The sequence below is a fragment of the Esox lucius genome, chromosome 20 (assembly GCF_011004845.1).
Source record: "Esox lucius isolate fEsoLuc1 chromosome 20, fEsoLuc1.pri, whole genome shotgun sequence".
Lineage (NCBI taxonomy): Eukaryota > Metazoa > Chordata > Actinopteri > Esociformes > Esocidae > Esox > Esox lucius.
Window position 1 is genome coordinate 35,938,884 of NC_047588.1, and position 23,189 is coordinate 35,962,072.

General features: G+C 45.1%; 2 protein-coding genes across 9 annotated transcripts in view; both read left to right on the forward strand.

The window, feature by feature from the left end:
- Positions 1-11,782, forward strand: part of dgkh (diacylglycerol kinase, eta) — an 83,296-nt gene extending 71,514 nt beyond the window's left edge. For 5 of the 8 annotated variants that reach the window (XM_020041116.3, XM_020041114.3, XM_020041115.3 and 2 more), the window contains 4 exons: positions 289-408; positions 1,964-2,069; positions 3,135-3,265; positions 7,953-11,782. In XM_020041116.3, coding sequence (XP_019896675.1) covers positions 289-408; positions 1,964-2,069; positions 3,135-3,265; positions 7,953-8,039 — 444 coding nt within the window. In that variant the 3' untranslated portion in view covers positions 8,040-11,782. The remainder of the gene's footprint in view (positions 1-288; positions 409-1,963; positions 2,070-3,134; positions 3,266-7,952) is intronic. The other 3 variants (XM_020041117.3, XM_020041118.3, XM_010889937.4) reach the window with 1 other exon arrangement.
- Positions 11,783-14,457: 2,675 nt separating this feature from the next.
- On the forward strand, positions 14,458-22,722 carry LOC105021914 (protein FAM171B). The gene is made up of 8 exons (XM_010889930.4): positions 14,458-14,746; positions 18,683-18,916; positions 19,103-19,195; positions 19,356-19,511; positions 19,664-19,834; positions 20,085-20,201; positions 20,489-20,612; positions 20,883-22,722. The coding sequence occupies exons 1-8, from the start codon at positions 14,578-14,580 to the stop codon at positions 22,030-22,032; spliced, it is 2,214 nt and encodes a 737-aa protein (XP_010888232.2). The 5' UTR covers positions 14,458-14,577; the 3' UTR covers positions 22,033-22,722.
- Positions 22,723-23,189: the final 467 nt, after the last annotated feature.

A 23,189-nucleotide genomic window follows, 5' to 3' on the forward strand; every position in this document is an offset into this window, starting at 1 on the left:
GAGTGGAACAGTCCATGGTCAGTTCTGACTTCGTGCGTTCTCCAGTCTGAGTTGAATTCCCCCATAAGCACAGATCTGGGATCAGTTTACACTCTCCATACCATAAAATACCCTTTGGGAGGGGAAAACACTTAAAGTGACCTTATGTTAGCATCCAATGACATCTTCAGTGCACTTCAACCAAACCCTGCCTCTGTCTTCAGATGGGTATGGTGGAGACTCGGTTGAAACAGTATCTGCAGCATACCAAAATCCTCAGTGTGTGTGTGTGTGTGTATCCTTCCACAGCAACTTGAACCCCCAGATGAAGAGTCCTTGTCCGGGGCTCTGCAGAGTGTGGAGATGGAGCTGGCCAAGCTGGTGGAGATACCGTGGTTATATCACATACTGCAGCCCGATGAAGACGAGGTGCGAACACACGCACACCTCGAAGACATGTCACCAGGGTCCCTGTGGTTGTGGGCGCTCTCAGCTCTCCTGGCCTGTTTCAGGGGGAGGCCCGGCAAAGTTGCATCACAGTCACCGTTTCCGTTCAGCTCCATCTGAGCTCGTCTCCAGGCCACTGGCATTTGTTATGGGGGCGTGCGCCCTCGATGCTGATGTCAGTAGGAGGCTGTAGCTTTGGGTGTCTGCTAAAGCTTTCAAACCTGATTGGCTGTTCATTTCCCCCCCAACCTATGGGATATGCACATCAGTAAACAGATGTTGGATTTGTTGCTAGGGCAAACTCTCTGAGGGAGTGATGGGAGGTCAGTCGTGTCGAGCCTGGTTGAGTACTCCTGGCCCAGCTCCTCAGTGGGTTTCCCAAGAGCAGCACTGAGCGTGTGTCTGAGAGGCCTGCATGTTCCGTGACAGGAGAACACTCTTATCGCTGTTGTTCATCAGTGGTACCACTGGGGGGCGCTCTTCTAGCCCGCCCAGTTTCAAAAAGTAGGTATTTTACAAGCTGGCCGTTGGAGGAGATCATTCCATGGGAAGCCTGTTTCTATGCCAACCCCGAGGGGTTTAGCTGCTTCCCACAAATAACTCTTCCAGGTAGGATTTACAGTGAAGTCCATGTACAGTAAGGCTGAGTGATAAAAGAACCAACTGGCATCTAAAGAAAGATATAAAGTTATATTAAGTTATAGCATGTTTTGGCGCAGAGCCGCAGCACAAACACACGCCTGCACACACAGTCGCACAAACACAGATACTCAACCAGATGCACACACACACAGACGCACAGCCCCAGTCGTACACACACACAGACGCACACACCCAGTCGTACACACTCACACATCCAGACACGCGCACACACACACAGACATACACACACAGACTCACACACCCAGACGCGAATTCCCAGTCGTACACACACACAGACGCACACACCCAGTTGTACACACACACAGACTCACACACAGACACACACACCCAGTCGTACACACACACACACACAGACGCACACACCCAGAAGCACACACACAGTTGTACACACACAGACACACACACACACACAGACTCACAAACCCAGACGCACACACACAATCGTACACACGCACACACACACAGACATACACACACAGATGCACACAGACAGACGTACAGAGATGTTTACAGACATACACATACATACACACACACACACACACACACATGAACACATGCACACACAGACATACACACATAGACATACACATCCAAACGCACACAGACTGACACACAGACACACACACACACAGACTCACAAACCCAGACGCACACACACAGTCATACACACGCACACACACACAGACATACACACACAGATGCACACAGACAGACGTACAGAGATGTATACAGACGTACACATACATACACACACACACGAACACATGCACACACAGACATACACACACAGACATGCACATCCAAACGCACACAGACACACACACAGACATACACACACACAGATCTAACCCTATGTCTCTGTGCCTGACAGGACCCTTCTTTAGAGTATGGAAAGAGGAACAGTCGTAGCAGCATGTTCAGAATCGTCCCGAAATTCAAGAAAGAGAAAGCCACCAAGAAGTCCAGCCCTCAGTCAGGTAAGCATTGGTCTGCTGTACTTTGTCCACAGTCTTTGTACACACACACGCATACAGAAACACACACCACCCTATCAGATAGTGAGACAAAGTTCTACAAATGGGGGTTATAATGCATTATAACCACCCGGAGTGTTGCCAGGGGTTGTTTCTGTTATATCTCTATTCCCCGGGTCCCCAGTCTGACGCAGCCATCCAAGAGCACCCCCATTCCCTCTGTTCATGATCTCATCCACCTGTCTACACATGTATAGCAGGCACAAACCAAGGCCAAAGAAGGACGGACGGACGGGGGGGTCACAGGGCAAAGAAATCCAGGGGTTGTTTAGAGATCCTATTTCAACACCACTTCTCCCTCACTTATTCAAATTAACATTGATTACCTTAAGCAACAATTTAAAATGAAAGCTGGACATTTCCATTGTAAAACTCTGGTACAGGTAATCTCACAATTGACCACTGATCATGCTTTTGCCGTGGAATGAACAATGAGGCAAGCAACATCATGCAATAGAATGGACACAAACAGAATGTCAGGGGTTGGCCGATCCTATGCTTCACGGCTTTGTTGGATTGGTTGGGAGAGTGTTAGTCCTGCCCATTCGGAGAAAATGCAGGGTGTTGATTTCGTGAAGTGTTCCTGCAGTTTGCAAAGGCTTCCGCCTCCCTCTCCCTCTAACTTCCTGTATGCCTGTGTTCTGATTGGTAAATCACCTGCATGCTCTTAGCCTCTGGAAGGCCATTGGCAGAGCCCTGTTTTCCGACCGACCAACCACCAATATCTTTGTTAACGCTTCCTCTTTTCCACCAGCCACTGCCCGCCTCTCCTCCCCCCTCCCTTCCTCCTTTCTTTCCACCTGTCCTTCCTCTTCCTCCTTTTCCGGTTTCCCTATCTCTCTATTGAGATCACTTCCTGTGAGTGTTTTGAGTGTGTGTGTGTGTGTGTGTGTGTGCACATGTGAACGTGGGTTTATGTTCAAATACGTGTGTGTGTGTGTGTGTGTGTGTGAACACGAGAGAGGGTCTCAGACACTGAGCGAGCACCTTCTTGCTCTGTGTGTGTAGTGGAGAGATGGGGCACTGAGGAAGTAGGCATCTGGCTGGAGCAGCTCAGTCTGGGGGAGTACAGGGACACCTTCACACGTCACGACATCCGAGGCTCCGAACTGCTGCACCTGGAGAGGAGGGACCTGAAGGTTAGACACACTCACACACTCTCACACCCACTTACCTCGTCTGTCCCTGGGGGAACTCTCTGTCTCTTCCTGTCCACGCCTTTCTCTGGTTTCTGCGGGCCGTTTGCTGTCTCCCTGTCTGCCACTCCGCGCTGCACCGCTCTGCCTGGCTCCCTCTGTGTGTGAGAGTGGTCCTTGCCTACGTCCTTCCTGCTGCTGGTGACTGGCTGTCGCTCACTAACCCCTCAGTCACAACTGGTACTGAGATCGGGGGGGGGGGGGGGGGGGGGGGGGGACAGGACTGGGCGGGGATATGAACAGTACTGGGGGGGTGTGAACAGGACTGGGTGGGGGGGGGGGTATGAACAGGACTGGTTGGGTATGAACAGGACTGGTTGGGTATGAACAGGACTGGTTGGGTATGAACAGGACTGGTTGGGGAAGATATGAACAGGACTGGGGGGATATGAACAGGACTGGTGGGATATGAACAGGACTGGGGGGGGATATGAACAGGACTGGGGGGGGATATGAACAGGACTGGGGGGGATATGAACAGGACTGGTGGGATATGAACAGGACTGGGGGGGGATATGAACAGGACTGGGGGGGATATGAACAGGACTGGTGGGATATGAACAGGACTGGGGGGGGATATGAACAGGACTGGGGGGGATATGAACAGGACTGGGTGGGGGGATATTAACTGGACTGGGGGGATATGAACAGGACTGGGTGGGGTTATGAACAGGACTGGGGGGGTATGAACAGGACTGGGGGGGGGGGTATGAACAGGACTGGGGGGATATGAACAGGACTGGGTGGGATATGAACAGGACTGGGGGGATATGAACAGGACTGGGTGGGGGGATATTAACTGGACTGGGGGGGATATGAACAGGACTGGGGGGGATATGAATAGGACTGGGTGGGGGGATATGAACAGGACTGGGGGGGATATGAACAGGACTGGGGGGATATGAACAGGACTGGGTGGGGGGATATTAACTGGACTGGGGGGGATATGAATAGGACTGGGTGGGGGGATATGAACAGGACTGGGGGGGATATGAACAGGACTGGGTGGGGGGATATGAACAGGACTGGGGGGGATATGAACAGGACTGGGGGGATATTAACTGGACTGGGGGGGATATGAACAGGACTGGGGGGGATATGAACAGGACTGGGGGGATATGAACAGTACTAGGGGGGTGTGAACAGGACTGGGTGGGGGGGGGGGGTATGAACAGGACTGGTTGGGTATGAACAGGACTGGGTGGGTATGAACAGGACTGGTTGGGTATGAACAGGACTGGTTGGGGAAGATATGAATAGGACTGGGTGGGGGGATATGAACAGGACTGGGGGGGGATATGAACAGGACTGGGGGGGGGATATGAACAGGACTGGTTGGATATGAACAGGACTGGGGGGGGATATGAACAGGACTGGGGGGGATATGAACAGGACTGGGTGGGGGGATATTAACTGGACTGGAGGGATATGAACAGGACTGGGTGGGGGGATATGAACAGGATTGGGGGGGAGGATATGAACAGGACTGGGTGGGGGGATATGAACAGGACTGGGTGGGGGGATATGAACAGGACTGGGGGGGTATGAACAGGACTGGGGGGGGATATGAACAGGACTGGGGGGGATATGAACAGGACTGGGGGGGATATGAACAGGACTGGGGGGATATGAACAGGACTGGGGGGGGATATGAACAGGACTGGGGGGGATATGAACAGGACTGGGTGGGGGGATATTAACTGGACTGGGGGGATATGAACAGGACTGGGTGGGGGGATATGAACAGGATTGGGGGGGAGGATATGAACAGGACTGGGTGGGGGGATATGAACAGGACTGGGTGGGGGGATATGAACAGGACTGGGGTGTATGAACAGGACTGGGTGGGGTTATGAACAGGACTGGGGGGGTATGAACAGGACTGGGGGGGGGGATATGAACAGGACTGGGGGGATATGAACAGGACTGGGTGGGATATGAACAGGACTGGGGGGATATGAACAGGACTGGGTGGGGGGATATTAACTGGACTGGGGGGGATATGAACAGGACTGGGGGGGATATGAACAGGACTGGGTGGGGGGATATGAACTGGACTGGGGGGGATATGAATAGGACTGGGTGGGGGGATATGAACAGGACTGGGGGGGATATGAACAGGACTGGGGGGATATGAACAGGACTGGGTGGGGGGATATTAACTGGACTGGGGGGGATATGAATAGGACTGGGTGGGGGGATATGAACAGGACTGGGGGGGATATGAACAGGACTGGGTGGGATATGAACAGGACTGGGGGGATATTAACTGGACTGGGGGGGATATGAACAGGACTGGGGGGGATATGAACAGGACTGGGGGGATATTAACTGGACTGGGAGGGATATGAACAGGACTGGGTGGGGGGATATTAACTGGACTGGGTGGGGGGATATGAACAGGACTGGTGGGGGGATATGAACAGGACTGGGGGGGATATGAACAGGACTGGGGGGATATGAACAGGACTGGGGGGGATATGAACAGGACTGGGTGGGGGGATATTAACTGGACTGGGGGGATATGAACAGGACTGGGGGGGATATGAATAGGACTGGGTGGGGGATATGAACAGGACTGGGGGGGATATGAACAGGACTGGGGGGGATATGAACAGGACTGGGGGGATATTAACTGGACTGGGGGGGATATGAACAGGACTGGTGGGGGGATATGAACAGGACTGGGGGAGGATATGAACAGGACTGGGTGTGTTGGGAGTCAGGGGGCTAGGAATATGACTTGGTGTGGGGTTGGGACACAGTGGGGTGGTGGGAGTGGTCTTGAATGGTTTGCTGAGGAAGGAGGAGCAATGACACAGTACAACAAGGCTAGAAGCTTTATGGGAGCAATACTGAAATACTGTTGTAGGGGAATAGAAGCAGGTGACTGCAGTCTGTGAATTAACATGCACTTTGACCCAGGGGAAGGTGTGAATTAACATGCACTTTGACCCAGGGGAAGGTGTGAATTAACATGCACTTTGACCCAGGGGAAGGTGTGAATTAACATGCACTTTGACCCAGGGGAAGGTGTGAATTACATTCCCATTTACCCAGGGGAAGGTGTGAATTAACATTCCCATTGACCCAGGGGAAGGTGTGAATTAACATTCCCATTGACCCAGGGGAAAGTGGGAATTAACATTCCCATTGACCCAGGGGAAGGTGTAAATTAACATGCACTTTGACCCAGGGGAAAGTGGGAATTAACATGCCCTTTTACCCAGGGGAAAGTGGGAATTAACATGCCCTTTAAACAAGAGGAAAGTGGGATCTAACATGCCCGTTCACCCAGGGAAATTGTGGGAATTAACATGCCCTTTGACCCATGGTAACAAACTGTTTTGTATTCAGTACTGTTTAACCTAGGAGACGCTTTGAGCTATTGGAGAAAAATCCGGGGATATCCTATTTCTCACTTAGACACATTTTATATAGGAGCAGATGACAAAACTGTCCAAATGGCTGATCCAGTATGCGGGAGACATATTCCTTTGAATGTGGTTTATTTTTAACTATTCACTGAATGTAATGTACCGCCACCTGCCTGCTTTTCTGTCTGGTTTTACTGCCTGTTTGAGGCCTCGATTCCCACTTCCCTCTTCTCACCTGAGCCAGCCACCAGCATTAGTGGATCGCCAGTAGGGGCCCTCAACCAGAACAATGTAAGGGGACGTGTTTCTGAGACTGGACAGTAGTAGGCATGCACACAGAAGAACTTCAGAACCACAATACTTTGGACTGTACCATGTCTCTCCGTGTCTGTCTGCCCTCATTCCAAATCTGTCCCCTCCATTATGGCAACACCACCATTATCCAGAAAGGAAGACATTTGTGGAGGTCCCAGCTTGGAAACGATTACATAGCTTTAATAGTAGTTCATGTATTATAATACTTGCCATACACATACATGAGACACTTGTAATGTTTTCTTTGTGTCTGTGAAAAAGATAAATCAGCCTAAAACAAAATGTATATCGTTATAATAAGACATTAAGAGGGCCTCTGCATTTTTAAATCACCATATTTGGCTTTGATTCAACTATTACGAAGCTGTCCCACAGAACAAACAGTGGCAGCTACATGGGCTTCAGCAGTGTGCTCTGAGTTTTGATCATTGCAATGCTCGTTGAAGGGTAGATTCAGCATACAACAACATATTCCTGACTGCTCTGTCAATAACTGGTTGATCTCATTTCACAGTGACTGTCAATGCTTTGTGTTATTCTGCAAGTAGCAATCCAAAGTTGCTAAATAAGCTGTTTTACTTGAATCACGGATAATGTATTGAGATTTATGTATTTTTTGCCTTGTTTTTTTAAGTAATGAAAATGATTAAATGATCACTCATTGCGTCCATAGCTCTGCCTAAGATTTTTTTGTTCTGATTAGATTTCTCAGTAATTCTTTGAACTGTAGAGTCTAGCTTAAAGAAGGACGTTGTTTCTCCAACTTTATACTTCTCCGACTATACTCATCCTATATATCTTTAAATGTCCAAATATGTTTGCTGTACAAAGCAAGAACAAGACATATGACTTACAAAAACTTAATGTCAGAATACTGTTTTAGAAAGACGCAAAAAAGTTAGTAGAATCAATGTTCTTAAAATGTCTTCTCTTCGCAGGATCTGGGGATATCGAAAGTGGGTCATATGAAGAGAATTCTTCAGGGAACTAAGGACCTGGCCAAAACCGCCATGGTTGACCTCTGAACCGGAAGTCTTTCGGAGTTGGAGGAAGTGCCGCTCCACCACAGAGGGAGGGTGTTCTGCAGATAGAGGTGAAAGCCCGGCATTTTCCAGTTAATGGATAGGCGGTTTGGATCCTTGGAATGGGTCTTGAGAGAAGCTTTTGGGGGGCACTGCTTTGGCGTTGATGCCAAAGATTCTAGACAGAACAAGACAGTTGTTGGACAGCGCAAAGAAGGAAGTCCTGGATCTTCAAGAAAAAGCTTCTTTTTTTGTTTTCTAAAAGCAGTACCATTCATGGCTCAATCAGGTATGCAACTAACGGACAGTGTAAGGTGTTGGATTGGTCGTATGGGCTCGTATTGAAGACCTAATCCAAGTAGCAAAAAGGTGACTTCCATGAGTGTTTTCAGTACTGTACAGTCCCGAGGGGATTGTTTGGCTTAGTGACTCGTTGCTTACCCGTAGATGGCTGCAGATGCAATGCTAAAGTTGGCAATAACCAACTTTCACTGTTTACTTTACACTATGGGAGACATCCCCAACAACACCATGTTCCCTAGGGAGGGCACCTACTTTGATGGGATGCACTTAGCAGGGAAGGGGGTGTGGTTAGAGATGTCCCCTGGGAGAAGGAGGTGCAATGCCACAACATTGGGAGTTAAGGGAGGTGCATGCTACGCGAGCTTAACTTAAGATATCTACTTCGAATTGCATGACAGGTGTCTTGTTTCTTTTTTGTGTGTGTGTGTGTGTGTGTGTGTGTAAAAACTTAACACTTGAACAAGTTTTTCTTTTACATATGACTTATATAGTGTAATAATTATACCATGTGTTACTACTGAAAGCATTGTTTTGGTTTTGAATCAACTGGTTTTGTTAATAGTTTTTATTTATTTGTTTTTGCATGATGATTCTGTGTCAAAGACCTGTGTGATGTGCCATATTTTTGTAATTTTATTGTAAAATGTGCTTTATTGGTAAGAGAATGTCTGAATTTTAGACAAGTTATTAGATTAATTATTCAAAGTTATATTTTGTGGTTTCACACTTTTTCTGTTGATGTGAAAATCAGTACCAAAGTGAATGTCCACGACACTTCCGAACTTAATTGTTAACTTTGAAAGTAGCAAAGATATCACTATAATGTTTGGGATCAATATCCGTTACGACTAGAGTGAGTGAATCTTTCTGGTCTTAAGCCAATTATTTCATATATTTATGGAATACTTAATAGGCACTTTTCTATTTAGCTGTTTGCAAGGTTCCATTTTTTCATATCCCTAGAGACAGTTCAACACAACCGATAACATTTAAACACTCAATACAGTATTTTACAGAGTAATAGCATGGTAGCAGGAATAAGAATTGCAGTATATAGTGATTTAAGTATACCGTAGAGCAGCTGATCTGCAGCACATCGTAGGAGCTTTGATAACGTGCAGATTTGCTCAGTGTTGTTTATAGGACACTTGTTTTGTTAGATTGGCGGCATTATATGCTATACAGTATTTGTATATGTGATGTTAATTATATATGCATTATGGACTATATATATATATATATATATATATATATATATATATATATATACACACACACACACTATCAAACCAATGTATTCATACACTGTAGCAGCTGTTTCAGTCCAATGCCTTCGTTGATTGCTGACATGACATGGCCACAAATGTTTTAACGACCATGTCTATTGGTTTGCACCACAAACACCAATCATGTATTTTGTTCAATAGGATAATCTCTCCTGCATGTGTTTAATCCTGTTGTATTCTAACAGAGGTGCAATATTGTATTGGTTTTAATACAGTCTCTCTGACATGGTATTTCGCTGTGGAGAAAAATGAAAAAGGTTTTGTATGCACAGACCAAGTTTTAAACGGAAATAACGTTTCTTACTACTTCATTTCAATTCAAAATTCTTCCAAAAGCTCACTGGTTTTTAGTCTTGTTCCTCTGTGCTTCCAGGATGATTGTCAAAGCAGAATGAAAAAGGTGAGACAGTGGTACTGGCTGAATTTGAGACTGTTAAACAGGCAGACTTGACTGTTGTTTTATCCTGTGTTTATCTATCAGTCCCTGTATGTTCATTTACATCCGCTAAATACTTAGCATTTATTTCACAGTCCTACTCTATCCTAAAATCTGTATTTAGAAATGACAAGGTTAGATCAAGATTACCTGATAATCACTATGTTCTCATTTTGTGAAAAAGCATTCAAGTTCAGTTCAAATGGAAATCAAGATCCGTTTGGAACCACCAAAAACCACTCTTCATTTTTTTTATTAGACCAGACACTGAGAACAGGTGAGAGGGTGTGCTGGAAAAGCCCTGGGATTGTTTCTAATCCATGCCTGCACTAGTACATGTGTATCGGAGGCACCGTCGTAAGACCGCTAAACCCCACCAGACCATGTGTTCATTTATTTAAACTAATCACCATAGGTTTTACTTCATAATTTGCAGTGTATACAGTATATAGGACTGTAACATAAATCATTACCTGCTGTTTATTTCTACCTCTCTGTTGGTGGCTTCTGAAGAGAATTCAACTATGAATGCCTTTATATCCACTCAAATTTAAAGACGCATTACAGATAAACGTTAGAAAAATGCCATGCGCATGTAGTCCCAAGCTTAGTGAAATAGTATTGAAAAGAATACGTCTTTTATTACATGTGGGATTTTTACAAAGTAGAGATAATAGCAACAAGGTAGCTCTGTTTTAGCCAAAGATTTGGATTAAAACATATTCCAAACCTTTAATCTTTTCAAATCCTAAGTAGCCAACAAACAGTTCTTGGTCATTAACAGTATTTTTCGTTTGTGTGACAGTCGGTTGAGTATACTGTTTGTTTGTATCACAGTTATGTCTTCTTGTCTATTAGTGCTTTGTTATGTGCTGGTTTTGCAGACATGCTTTAGATGGATAGATCTTACTGGTCTCAGAGTGATTTAACCTGGGAAAACATAACTCTGTTCAATCGAGACACATTCTGTAGTTTGAATTCATGTGCAATCTAGGTAGTTAATGTCAGTGTTTCCAGATCCATGTGCATAGTTCAAATTTCTTGCATCAGTTCGCAGGCTGTACTGTTACTGAAGGGTGTCCATCTGGTTCTGTAGGACTGTGTTGGATCTGAAGGGTGTCCATCTGGTTCTGTAGGACTGTGTTGGATCTGAAGGGTCTCCATCTGGTTCTGTAGGACTGTGTTGGATCTGAAGGGTCTCCATCTGGTTCTGTAGGACTATGTTGGATCTGAAGGGTCTCCATCTGGTTCTGTAGGACTGTGTTGGATCTGAAGGGTCTCCATCTGGTTCTGTAGGACTCTGTTGGATCTGGAGGGTCTCCATCTGAAAGAGAAATGGCTGTAGTACTAGAATCAGAGGTTTCCTGTTGGCGCAGATCTGGGATCAGCTTACCTCCCCCTATCCTTTCCATAATCATTTGGAGAGGAAACCACATAACTGACTTTAGATCAGCAACCAGGGACAACTTCATCATACCCCAAACCTTTCCAATGGTGTGTATATATAATGCTGCAAACTGCCTGGTTTTCATGAACCAACGAAACCCCATTTGAGGATGTCTTTTGACAGGGTGGACCATGGTGTCTCTGACATGGTCCAGAACGTTGGTGGAGTTTCATTTTGTTTACATTCTGTTTACAATGGCACAGTTTTAATTTTTAAGGATAAATATAAATAAATATATATATACAGTGGGGAGAACAAGTATTTGATACACTGCCGATTTTGCAGGTTTTCCCACTTACAAAGAATGCAGAAGTCTGTAATTTTTATCATAGGTACTCTTCAACTGTCAGTGACGGAATCTAAAAAAAAAATCCAGAAAATCACATTGTATCTTTAAGTAATTAATTAGCATTTTATTGCATGACATAAGTATTTGATACATCAGAAAAGCAGAACTTAATATTTGGTACAGAAACCTTTGTTTGCAATTATCATACGTTTTCTTGACCAGGTTTGCATACACTGCAGCAGGAATTTTGGCCCACTCCTCCATACAGACCTTCTCCAGATCTTTCAGGTTTCGGGCTCTCACTGGGCAATACGGACTTTCAGCTCCCTCCAAAGATTTTCTATTGGGTTCAGGTCTGGAGACTGGCTAGGCCACTCCAGGACCTTGAGATGCTTCTTACGGAGCCACTCCTTAGTTGCCCTGGCTGTGTGTTTCGGGTCGTTGTCATGCTGGAAGACCCAGCCACGACCCATCTTCAATGCTCAAGATCTTGCGATACATGGCCCCATCCATCCTCCCCTCAATACGGTGCAGTCGTACTGTCCCCTTTGCAGAAAAGCATCCCCAAAGAATGATGTTTCCACCGCCATGCTTCACAGTTGGGATGGTGTTCTTGGGGTTGTACTCATCCATCTTCTTCCTCCAAACACGGCGAGTGGAGTTTAGACCAAAAGGATCTAATTTTGTCTCAGCAGCCCACATGACCTTCTCCCATTCCTCCTCTGGATCATCCAGATGGTCATTGGCAAACTTCAGATGGGCCTGGAAATGCGCTGGCTTGAGTAGGGGGACCTTGCGTGCGCTGCAGGATTTTAATCCATGACGGCGTGGTGTGTTACTAATGGTTTTCTTTGAGACTGTGGTCCCAGCTCTCTTCAGGTCATTGACCAGGTCCTGCCGTGTAGTTCTGGGCTGATCCCTCACCTTCCTCATGATCATTGATGCCACACAAGGTGAGATCTTGCATGGAGCCCCAGACAGAGGGAGATTGACCGTCATCTTGAACTTCTTCCATTTTCTAATAATTGCGCCAGCAGTTGTTGCCTTCTCACCAAGCAGCTTGCCTATTGTACTGTAGCCCATCCCAGCCTTGTGCAGGTCTACAATTTGATCCCTGATGTCCTTACACAGCTCTCTGGTCTTGGCCATTGTGGAGAGGTTGGAGTCTGTTTGATTGAGTGTGTGGACAGGTGTCTTTTATACAGGTTACGAGTTCAAACAGGTGCAGTTAATACAGGTAATGAGTGGAGAACAGGAGGGCTTCTTAAAGAAAAACTAACAGGCCTGTGAGAGCCGGAATTCTTACTGGTTGGTAGGTGAACAAATACTTATGTCATGCAATAAAATGCTAATTAATTATTTAAAAATCATACAATGTGATTTTCTGGATTTTTTTAGATTCCGTCTCTCACAGTTGAAGTGTACCTATGATAAAAATGACAGACCTCTACATGCTTTGTAAGTAGGAAAACCTGCAAAATCGGCAGTGTATCAAATACTTGTTCTCCCCACTGTGTGTATATATATATAGGAACGCAAAATGTGCATATTTATTGCCTAATGTTGATGACTTGTAGTTTTGGTTTAATCTTTGGAATATAATGTTACAGCTGTCATCTTTATTACTATTCAGATGACTTTGGTAAAGTAGTTGGTAATTTTTATGACTACTATGTGACTGTTGCTGTGCCTTTTTATAGTTAGAATGCATGGTTACGTATTTATTACGATATGGGAGTCACTGAGATGTGTATTTTTGTATTCTTATTAAATAAATGGGTCAACTTTGTTGTACATTTTTAGGTGCCTTAAAACAAGGCTACCAATTCATATCCTCCTTCTTGAATAAAAATGAATGCATACACAATGTGTCACTATTTCTGCCTGTAGCATCACGGAAGGGCCACATTATCGTCAAATATTGACTGAATCAGCGTCAATTTAATGTGCACCCATATAATGTTCACTAACACACACCAATTAAAGTTCACTAACACACGCCATTTATTGTTCACTAACACATGCCATTTAATGTTAACTAACACACACCATTTAATGTTAACTAACACACACCAATTAATGTTCACTAACACACACCATTTAATGTTCACTAACACACCCCATTTAATGTTCACTAACACACACCAATTAATGTTCACTAACACACCCCATTTAATGTTCACTAACACACCCCATTTAATGTTCACTAACACACCCCATTTAATGTTCACTAACACACACCAATTAATGTTCACTAACACACCCCATTTAATGTTCACTAACACACACCATTTAATGTTCACTAACACACACCATTTATTGTTCACTAACACACCCCATTTAATGTTCACTAACACACACCATTTAATGTTCACTAACACACACCAATTAATGTTCACTAACACACACCAATTAATGTTCACTAACACACCATTTAATGTTCACTAAGACACACCAATTACTGTTCAAAAATTCCCCTTTGTGTTTAGGACATCCACATCGGTGTTCATGTAGTTGGCCCCTTACTGAATGAGACGTATACTGACCTACAAACAGACGTGTTCTGAACAAAATCCGAGCTCATTGCGAGTCTTACACAAGGGGGTGGAGCTTGACAAAGCCTACGGACCTGCATGCTGGTAGTGAGACTGTGGATTCAGCCTGAGGATGAGGGAGGGGTGGACACACTGACTCTGCCCGCCACAAGGAGGGTAACATGGAACTCGGAGTAGCCCGGCGCTGGTCGTGGTGTCTCGCCTTGTAACGGACTACCAGCTGTCATGTCAGTTTTAGGAGCTTATCTGTTATTGGTGCTGTGCTACAAGGATGGGAGGAGAGGGACCGCGGGTGTGACGGCTGACGGGCACCTTATTGCTGAGGGCTCAGCAGACCAGCATGTTGGTCAACAGGTTCAACATCAGAACCAGCCTGCATCAGTCTCCTGGACAGGTATGTGATAACCCGGCTGCCTCCCGGGTTGTGGAAACATGACCGTCGTGAACAAGTGTCAGATGTGAAATAATATGGTGTAGCTTTTATAAATTTAACAACAAACTATCATTTGAAACAAATCAATAATTTGTGCGGTTTATTATAAATGTTGATCATTATAATTGTAAATGTACATGGTAAGCAATGTTGGTATACAGGTACGCCTACAGGTAAGTAAGCAGAGATTTTTTAATTACATTTTTCATTTCTCTACAGAGGACTTTTGAATGAGAGTCAGTTGATATTGTGATATAGAAGAGCCACTATGTTTGCTGTAAGCTAATTATAGTTCCACTCAACAAGACATGCTGTGAATTCCTATCTCTCCATCTGCTGTTTGTTTGTTAGTCAGCAAGCAGCAAAGAATCCTGAAGAAATGTTTGCCTATGACCTGATCTTTTCCACTGGCTGATTCAGATTACAATCAATTAAATAGAAACTAAAGAGCTATGTTTCAACAATATGGGTCTGGCCGTCATTACAGCCTGATTGAATACCCAGTAGACTGTGTCATCTAGACTGCAGAATGAATGGCAAGGTTTGTGTTCGCATCCATGTTTACGGTCTAATACATTCACCACTGAGTAGGAGTCAACTCCCACAATGATTCTTCACATGATTCTGGAGCTCGTTGCATCCAAAAAGGAGCATTTATTCACAACTAAGGAACAAAAGGCACCTTTTTACTGCAGTAGAAGATATTCAGTAGGTCGCCGATCTCCTCGTGCTGTCTCGCCTTAGACAATGTAGCCCTGTCTTGGCCAAGGCCAATGTTCACTTGCAGGGATTAGGAATATGACTGTTTGTTTCACATTTAAGACACGGATTTGGAGCGTTTTAATTACTTGTCGGCACCGTATCCTGGCGTGTCTCCTAATATCGAAGTGACCCGTTCCGTTGTCCGCTCTGCTTGACACCATGAAGTGTGAACGGGCCAGCGCTGCAGTGCCCACTACCTCAAACACAGATCCTGGACCAGGCTGAGTGGAAGCATCAAGCGAACTGAATGTAATCACCGCTCCACGTCGCCATACATTTCAGAACGGTGTTCGGCGCCAGAGCAGAGAATTGGACCGTCCCAGCTTTGTTGTTCCTTAATCCCACCACAGCAGTATGTGACCTGGAGCCACAGGAGACAAATCTCCACAGGCCCATCTGTTTTGCCTATACGGGGGTACACATTTCATACCCTGACAAAATCATTCATTTTACGCAGCTACATATAAATTCTATAAACGTTCTGTCATGTATCTGACAAAATCAACTGTGAGTTACTACTCAAGCTCTGTGTAATTTATGCTTATGAAATGGCATCCAAGGGGTCTAGTTCTATGGGCCTTGTCTGCTCGACTGACGACCTAACAGGCCGGAAACTCCCAATCGGTCCAAACCCTTAAATTACAATGTGGTGGGCCACAATGCTCCAAACAAGTAGATTATAGTAATCTGGTATTATTCACCTCCACACTGAGGCGGTTTAATCAGTCCCTTCTGTCATGCTGGCCCACTTAGACAGCTTAGTCGAACATGAGGGGGAGATGGCTGAAGGACAGGCTTCTACCCTTACTCATCTCTAATTTGTGAGTGAAGTTAAATAAGCCTACACAGACACTTGTCAACAGTCCAACTCTATATAATACCGGGAAAATATGTTTTAATAGCCTAGTTGTTATTGTTACACATGTAATATAACAGATGTTTCATTTTCGCTAATTGGCCAAACTGAGTGTCTGTATCACAGAGGTCCCCTGGGACAATTTAAACTAGCATCCTGTTTATGAACATTAAAAAAAAGGCTAGCAATGTAATGTCGCATGTGCAAATAGTAAATGCCTATGCAGATCTATACACAATACAAAAGTACAATCAACTCATCACATCTCTACCACAACAGTGGAAGACACCATTATTCAAGAAATAAAAAAATTACATTGCAACATGGATGAATATAATTTAAGGAATGGTTTTGACCATTATTTAATAATACAATTAAACTCAACTACTGTCCTTTATAAAAATAGTTGTTTTGTAGCTTTGATGACTGTTTAGGTATGCATATTCTTACACATGCTTATGTATGTATTTATGTATGATTCTGTGAGACTGTCTCAATTTTCACCCAGGTAAATAGTTGATCATGATTTGGCTAATTGACCTGTGAGACACACCAGTTATATGTTTGTCATTATTGCCATTATTTTGAGTGCAAGCGTAGTTTGGGTCACATACAAACCCGATTCCAAAAAGGTTGTAATTGATGCAGTATGTGGTCTGGCATTGTCATGTTGGAAAATGCAAGGTCTTCCCTGAAAGGGACGACGTCTGGATGGGAGCATATGTTGTTCTAGAACTTGGATATAACTGTCAGCATTGATGGTGCCTTTCCAGATGTTTAAGCTGCCCATGCCACACGCACTCATGCAACCCCATACCATCAGAGATGCAGGCTTCTACACTGAGCGCTGATAACTACTTGGGTTGTCCTTGTCCTCTTTAGTCCGGATGACATGGCGTCCCAGTTTTCCAAAATGAACTTCAAATTTTGATTCGTCTGACCACAGAACACTTTTCCACTTTGACACAGTCCATTTTAAATGATCCTTGGCCCAGAGAAAACGCCTGCGCTTCTGGATCCTGTTTAGATACGGCTTCTTTTTTGACCTATAGAGTTTTAGCCGGCAACAGCGAATGGCACGGTGGATTGTGTTCACCGACAATGTTTTCTGGAAGTATTCCTGAGCCCATGTTGTGGTTTCCATTACAGTATCATTCCTGTATGTGATGCAGTGCCGTCTGAGGGCCCGAAGATCACGGGCATCCAGTATGGTTTTCCGGCCTTGACCCTTACGCACAGAGATTGTTCCAGATTCTCTGAATCTTTGGATGATATTATGCACTGTAGATGATGATAACTTCAAACTCTTTGCAATTTTTCTCTGAGAAACTCCTTTCTGATATTGCTCCACTATTTTTCGCCGCAGCATTGGGGGAATTGGTTATACTCTGCCCACCTTGACTTCTGAGAGACACTGCCACTCTGAGAGGCTCTTTTTATACCCAATCATGTTGCCAATTGACATAATAAGTTGCAAATTGGTCCTCCAGCTGTTCCTTATCTGTACATTTAACTTTCCCGGCCTCTTATTGCTACCTGTCCCAACTTATTTGGAATGTGTAGCTCTCATGAAATCCAAAATGAGCCAATATTTGGCATGACATTACCAAATGTCTTACTTTAAACATTCGATATGTTATCTATATTCTAGTGTGAATTAAATACAAGTTTATGAGATTTGTAAATTGTTCCATTCCTTTTTTACAGTGTCGTAAAAACAAGCTGATCCTCAAAAGATCACTTGGTTACGAACATGTGTAATGTGTAATGGTGAGGTTACTAAGAGGAACCTGACAGTTTGGTGTCGAAACGTCAGTCACCTGTAAACGTCTAACGTAGGAAAATTAGCCCAAAAGCGATAGATCTCTGTCTCTGTTGAGCGCTTCGACAACAAGCTACTTGCTTTGAATTTGTTCTTTTGTTCTTTTTTTTGGGTAAATCTTTATCTTGACATGTGTCACTGTAGCTGAGCACCGCCCAGGGACGGACATCTGAACTCAGTCGTGAACAGATCTTTTGTGCACCGATGCAATGGCATCAGATCTACGACATGTAAAACAACTACTGAACCATCCATCGGGCGTCTTTTACTCTAGATCTCTTGAATACTAACTATTATTGAATATTAACTAAACACGGCTAATTTCTAGAAGTTGCTAATACGGGCAACATTTGAAAAACGTCTTTGAATTACTAAAGCAACAGCTGATCGGTTTATCTGTCCATTGCACTAACGACAAAGAGAACCCGAGATTTGAATTCCCCTTTGATTTCCCTAGGCCCCGTGTTTGCTCTGAAGGTCCAGGTCAGTGACATGTTAAGTCGCCAATCCCTGAGCCTGGCTAGGGTGGAGGTGTATGTGAACTACACCAGGACTAACTCCGCCCTCACCACCGAGGACGGCGTGGTGATGCTCAGTGTTCCCTACCAACCGGGGATGCCTGCCGCCATAGTGGCCGGCAGAGACCGCTACCTTCCCGCCTCGCTGCTCTGGAAAACTACTAAGATGCCAAGTGGGTGTTGACGTGTGTTCTGTCTGTGGTGACTCGTCATTGCACTGAAACAGCTGTTGAATTCTAACATGAGGTCGCCACCTAGTGTCTCAAACTGACTACTACCCTGATCGTTTTCCACGTTTCGTCCAAGACAAGCAGGTGGACACAGGTTCAACATACCTTTTCTCTTCTGATTTATGACAGTATTTACAGCTGTGGCCGTGTCCCTGTTATCCAGTAACCTGGGCAACATCTGTTGGTTTGAAGATTCGGTTCTGATAACTGGCAAAACAACTGGTATGTCTGTCTGTCTGTGTGTGTGTGTGTGTGTGTGTGTGTGTATATGTTTGTATGTATGTGTCTGTTATCATCCTACAAACTAAACTTTGGATTATATATAATGAGCCTTGTTCTTGTAATTCATCTCCAGAATAACAGCAGGTCTTTTCATTTTTAGATGCATTGCCTCAACCCAGGATCCACTTCCCCAGGAGTCTCCTTAACCTGACAGACAGCAACCTCTCCTCTGTCTCAGCTCACCTTACAATGCCTCAGCTGTCGGGTGGGACAGACTGCTACTCCTGCCCCACTGGCCTTCTGCTCAGTAACTCAGGTGTGCAGGTCTTTTTATTTGTGAATGTCCTGCCGGCACACTTTTCCAAATCAAAAGCATTGGGACTTAAGGAGAGAGGAACGTGCAGTGCCGGAATGAGACGGAGCGTTTGCAGTGATTGGCTGTGTTTGTGTTTTGGGTCTCTGCCTCAGGGTACAGCAGTGTTGAGTTGAAGCCCGTAGCTTCGGTCCACGCCCAGCTCCTGTCCAACGGTGGAGAGGTCCCTGTGACTGGACCCATAGACATCACTCTTCCCCTGGGGGAGAACCCTGGACTGCGGACCTCCCAAGCCGTGCCAGCCTGGAGTTTTGACCGTAACACTGGTGGGTATTAAGGGAGTTATGTGGTGTTGCCTTTACATACAGACTTAAACCCAGTTTAACATGTAACTCTTCAATGAGGAAGATTTGGAGGAAGAAGGCTGACCACCATTCCAGGCTAAACATTTTCTTCTGTCTATCACGTGTGTGGTCAACAATATTATTAATGAATATATTATTATTACTGACATAATATGAATGATACTACAGTACTACACTTATAAAATAAATTGTATTCTGAAATATATTTTAGGTGTCTGGATGAACAGAGGAACAGGAACAGTAAAGATGGAGGAGGGGAAGTTGTTTTGGGCCTTCATTGCTCCTCATCTGGGCTACTGGATAGCAGCACCTTTGCCATCAAATGGAGGTAGGTGTAGTAGAATATGTAGAGGTCCGTTAACCCCAAAATTAAACGGACAGGGAACCAGAGGGCCCATTGGAGTTGTAATTTCAACTCTCTATGGGGTAGTGGAAGCCTGTGGAGCAACGTTCTGCAAAATTCCTCATTGAACCAATCTAATCCCAGTGAGCATTTTCCCCCCGAAATATTGCCAATGTTATGAACAGAAAGCAGATCTTCTAAATAAGTTGGTTTAGATGATTTTCTTGTTATCTGAGAAGGCTCTAACCAGTCTACTCTCTGTACTACATCAGGTTATGTGCAACACACCAACCTCTTGGAATTCATCTCCAACCATAGCGCCTACATTGTGGCCATCCTGGGAGGAACACTTTCCTTCATAGTTGGAGTGTTTGTTGTGATCCTCTGTTGTCTTAGGTAAGACCCAAATAAAATGTTATTGATCTGATGTGTCGTAATGAGTGAATTGATCATTTGCATTGTAAAACTGTACATTTGTATATTTTCTTCTGAAATTGTGAGGTATACTGACCGAGGCCTCTTTTCATCATGTCAACCAATTGTACGCGCTAAAATCGATAGATTTCCTAATTGCGTATACCATAGCCGAGATGATTATGCAAACGTTAGTGAAGATATAACGGTGATGTGAAGAATGTGTTGGTAACGGAAACGTCTCTCTTCCAGTGAAAAGAAGGCAACAAGGATCCACAGCATCAAAACAGCTGTGTTGCAGAACGACAAAACCACTTCAACACACGACAACCAACTCTGCGCGATGTCCTCTCAAGGCTTGGCCCAATCTAACCATGTATCCAGCCCACCATTAACATCGAGGAGAGAAGAACAACTGAATGTTTCTGCGTCTTCCAAGCACAGTGCTGACTTCAACATCTGTGTTGAGGATGAAGATGCCTACGGTCCAGATTTATCCAGGACTTTGCCGCAGACCCATCTGTTCGACAGGAGTGACGTTCTGTGGCCCAGGGACATTGCTGAGCAGTTAAGACTTCCTCTCTGTCTCAATGAGAGCTTATTCCTGCAGGACAGGTTGCTCCAATCCCAAAACCAAACCGTGGCTATCCTCCACGCCCCAGGGCTTTGGAGCTCACCGGATCAGCCCTCCCCAGTATGCCGACCAGCCACCCTGCCCAGAACAGATAGTGCCCACAACCCTGTGCAGAGACTATTGGTGGGCTTAGAAAATCTCAGCCAGACTTTGCCCAGGGACCCTCTGCCCTCTCAGGGGCTAATGCAGGGGCATGACATGGAGGGAAAGCCAGGGGGTCCGGAGGGGGGCCCATCCACCATCGAACTTGGGAACCAGGGTCGCAACTACACTAGTCTCCCAGAGTCTGTCTCAGTCCCCAAGAGTCTGAACGAGTCCAGGGTAAGAGGTGGGCACCGACCTCGAGGTGGGCGACCTTTCTCCAGTGAGCTGCTGGACACCGATTGGAATTCAGAGCACGCCTTGTCAGAGCCTCGAAGGGCCAAACCCTCTTCCCTCACGCCGCGGGCCTGGTTTGTGTCCCTGGAAGGCAAACCGGCAGCAGAGATCTGCCGCAACTCTTCTTCAGTCACTGACTCGAAAAGGAGATGCAAAGCAGAGGGGGAAAGCCGTGACACCAGCCTGGACTCCGGGGTGGATATGAACGAGCCCAACAACCAGCCGTCTGGTGTGACGAGGCAGACGACGCTGGTTCGCAGTAACACCTTCGTCAAGAGAACCACATCGCATGTCGAGCCCCTCCTTGTCCCCGCTGATGCAGACCAGCGGGAACAGCTTCATGGAAGATCAACCCCCCATGGGGACCTTCCTGGGGATAGCAGCGGTTAACTTTAAAACGTGTGGAACAGCTACCAAGTTGAGGCTGGGAACTTGTCCCGTCAGTTTTCTGGGCTATGTCCAGTTAAGGAATGTCTAGCTGTCGATATATAATGTAGGACAAACGTGTCCTTATGAAATAATATATCCATGTGATTTGTGTCTATCCACAACATTTGCTGGGTATCCATTTCACCCCTGGGAACAGCATGAAGACAACGTCAAGAGCCTTGCGTCATGGAGAGTTCAAGATGCTCACTAACCTGTGGGGAAAAACACGTGGACTCACTGTGTCAATAGATGTTATCACAGTCCTCTCTGTGTCAAAAGATGTTATCACAGTCCTCTCTGTGTCAATAGATGTTATCACAGTCCTCTCTGTGTCAATAGATCTTATCACAGTCCTCTCTGTGCAATAGATGTTATCACAGTCCTCTCTGTGTCAATAGATGTTATCACAGTCCTCTCTGAGTCAAAATATGTTATCACAGTCTTCTCTGTGTCAATAGATGTTATCACAGTCCTCTCTGTGTCAATAGATCTTATCACAGTCCTCTCTGTGCAATAGATGTTATCACAGTCCTCTCTGTGTCAATAGATGTTATCACAGTCCTCTCTGAGTCAAAATATGTTATCACAGTCTTCTCTGTGTCAATAGATGTTATCACAGTCCTCTCTGTGTCAATAGATCTTATCACAGTCCTCTCTGAGTCAAAATATGTTATCACAGTCTTCTCTGTGTCAATAGATGTTATCACAGTCCTCTCTGAGTCAAAATATGTTATCACAGTCCTCTCTGAGTCAAAATATGTTATCATAGTCTTCTCTGTGTCACTAGATGTTATCACAGTCCTCTCTGTGTCAATAGATGTTATCACAGTCCTCTCTGTGTCAATAGATGTTATCACAGTCCTCCCCGTGTCAATAGATGTTATCACAGTCCTTGCATATGGCTCTATGCACCAGTTTCACTTCACAGTTGTCCCGTTTCTTACTCTTGCTGCCATGGTGCTGTGGTGGGGAGTAAAGAGGAACCAGATGTAGGAGAGGTTGATGGAACACAAAGGGAATTTATTCTGTGTTGAGCACTTTGGCAAAAGCTGAAGCTACTGCATAAGCAGACATACAAGCTGACATTTGATGAAAAACAATACTGAACAAAGACAGAG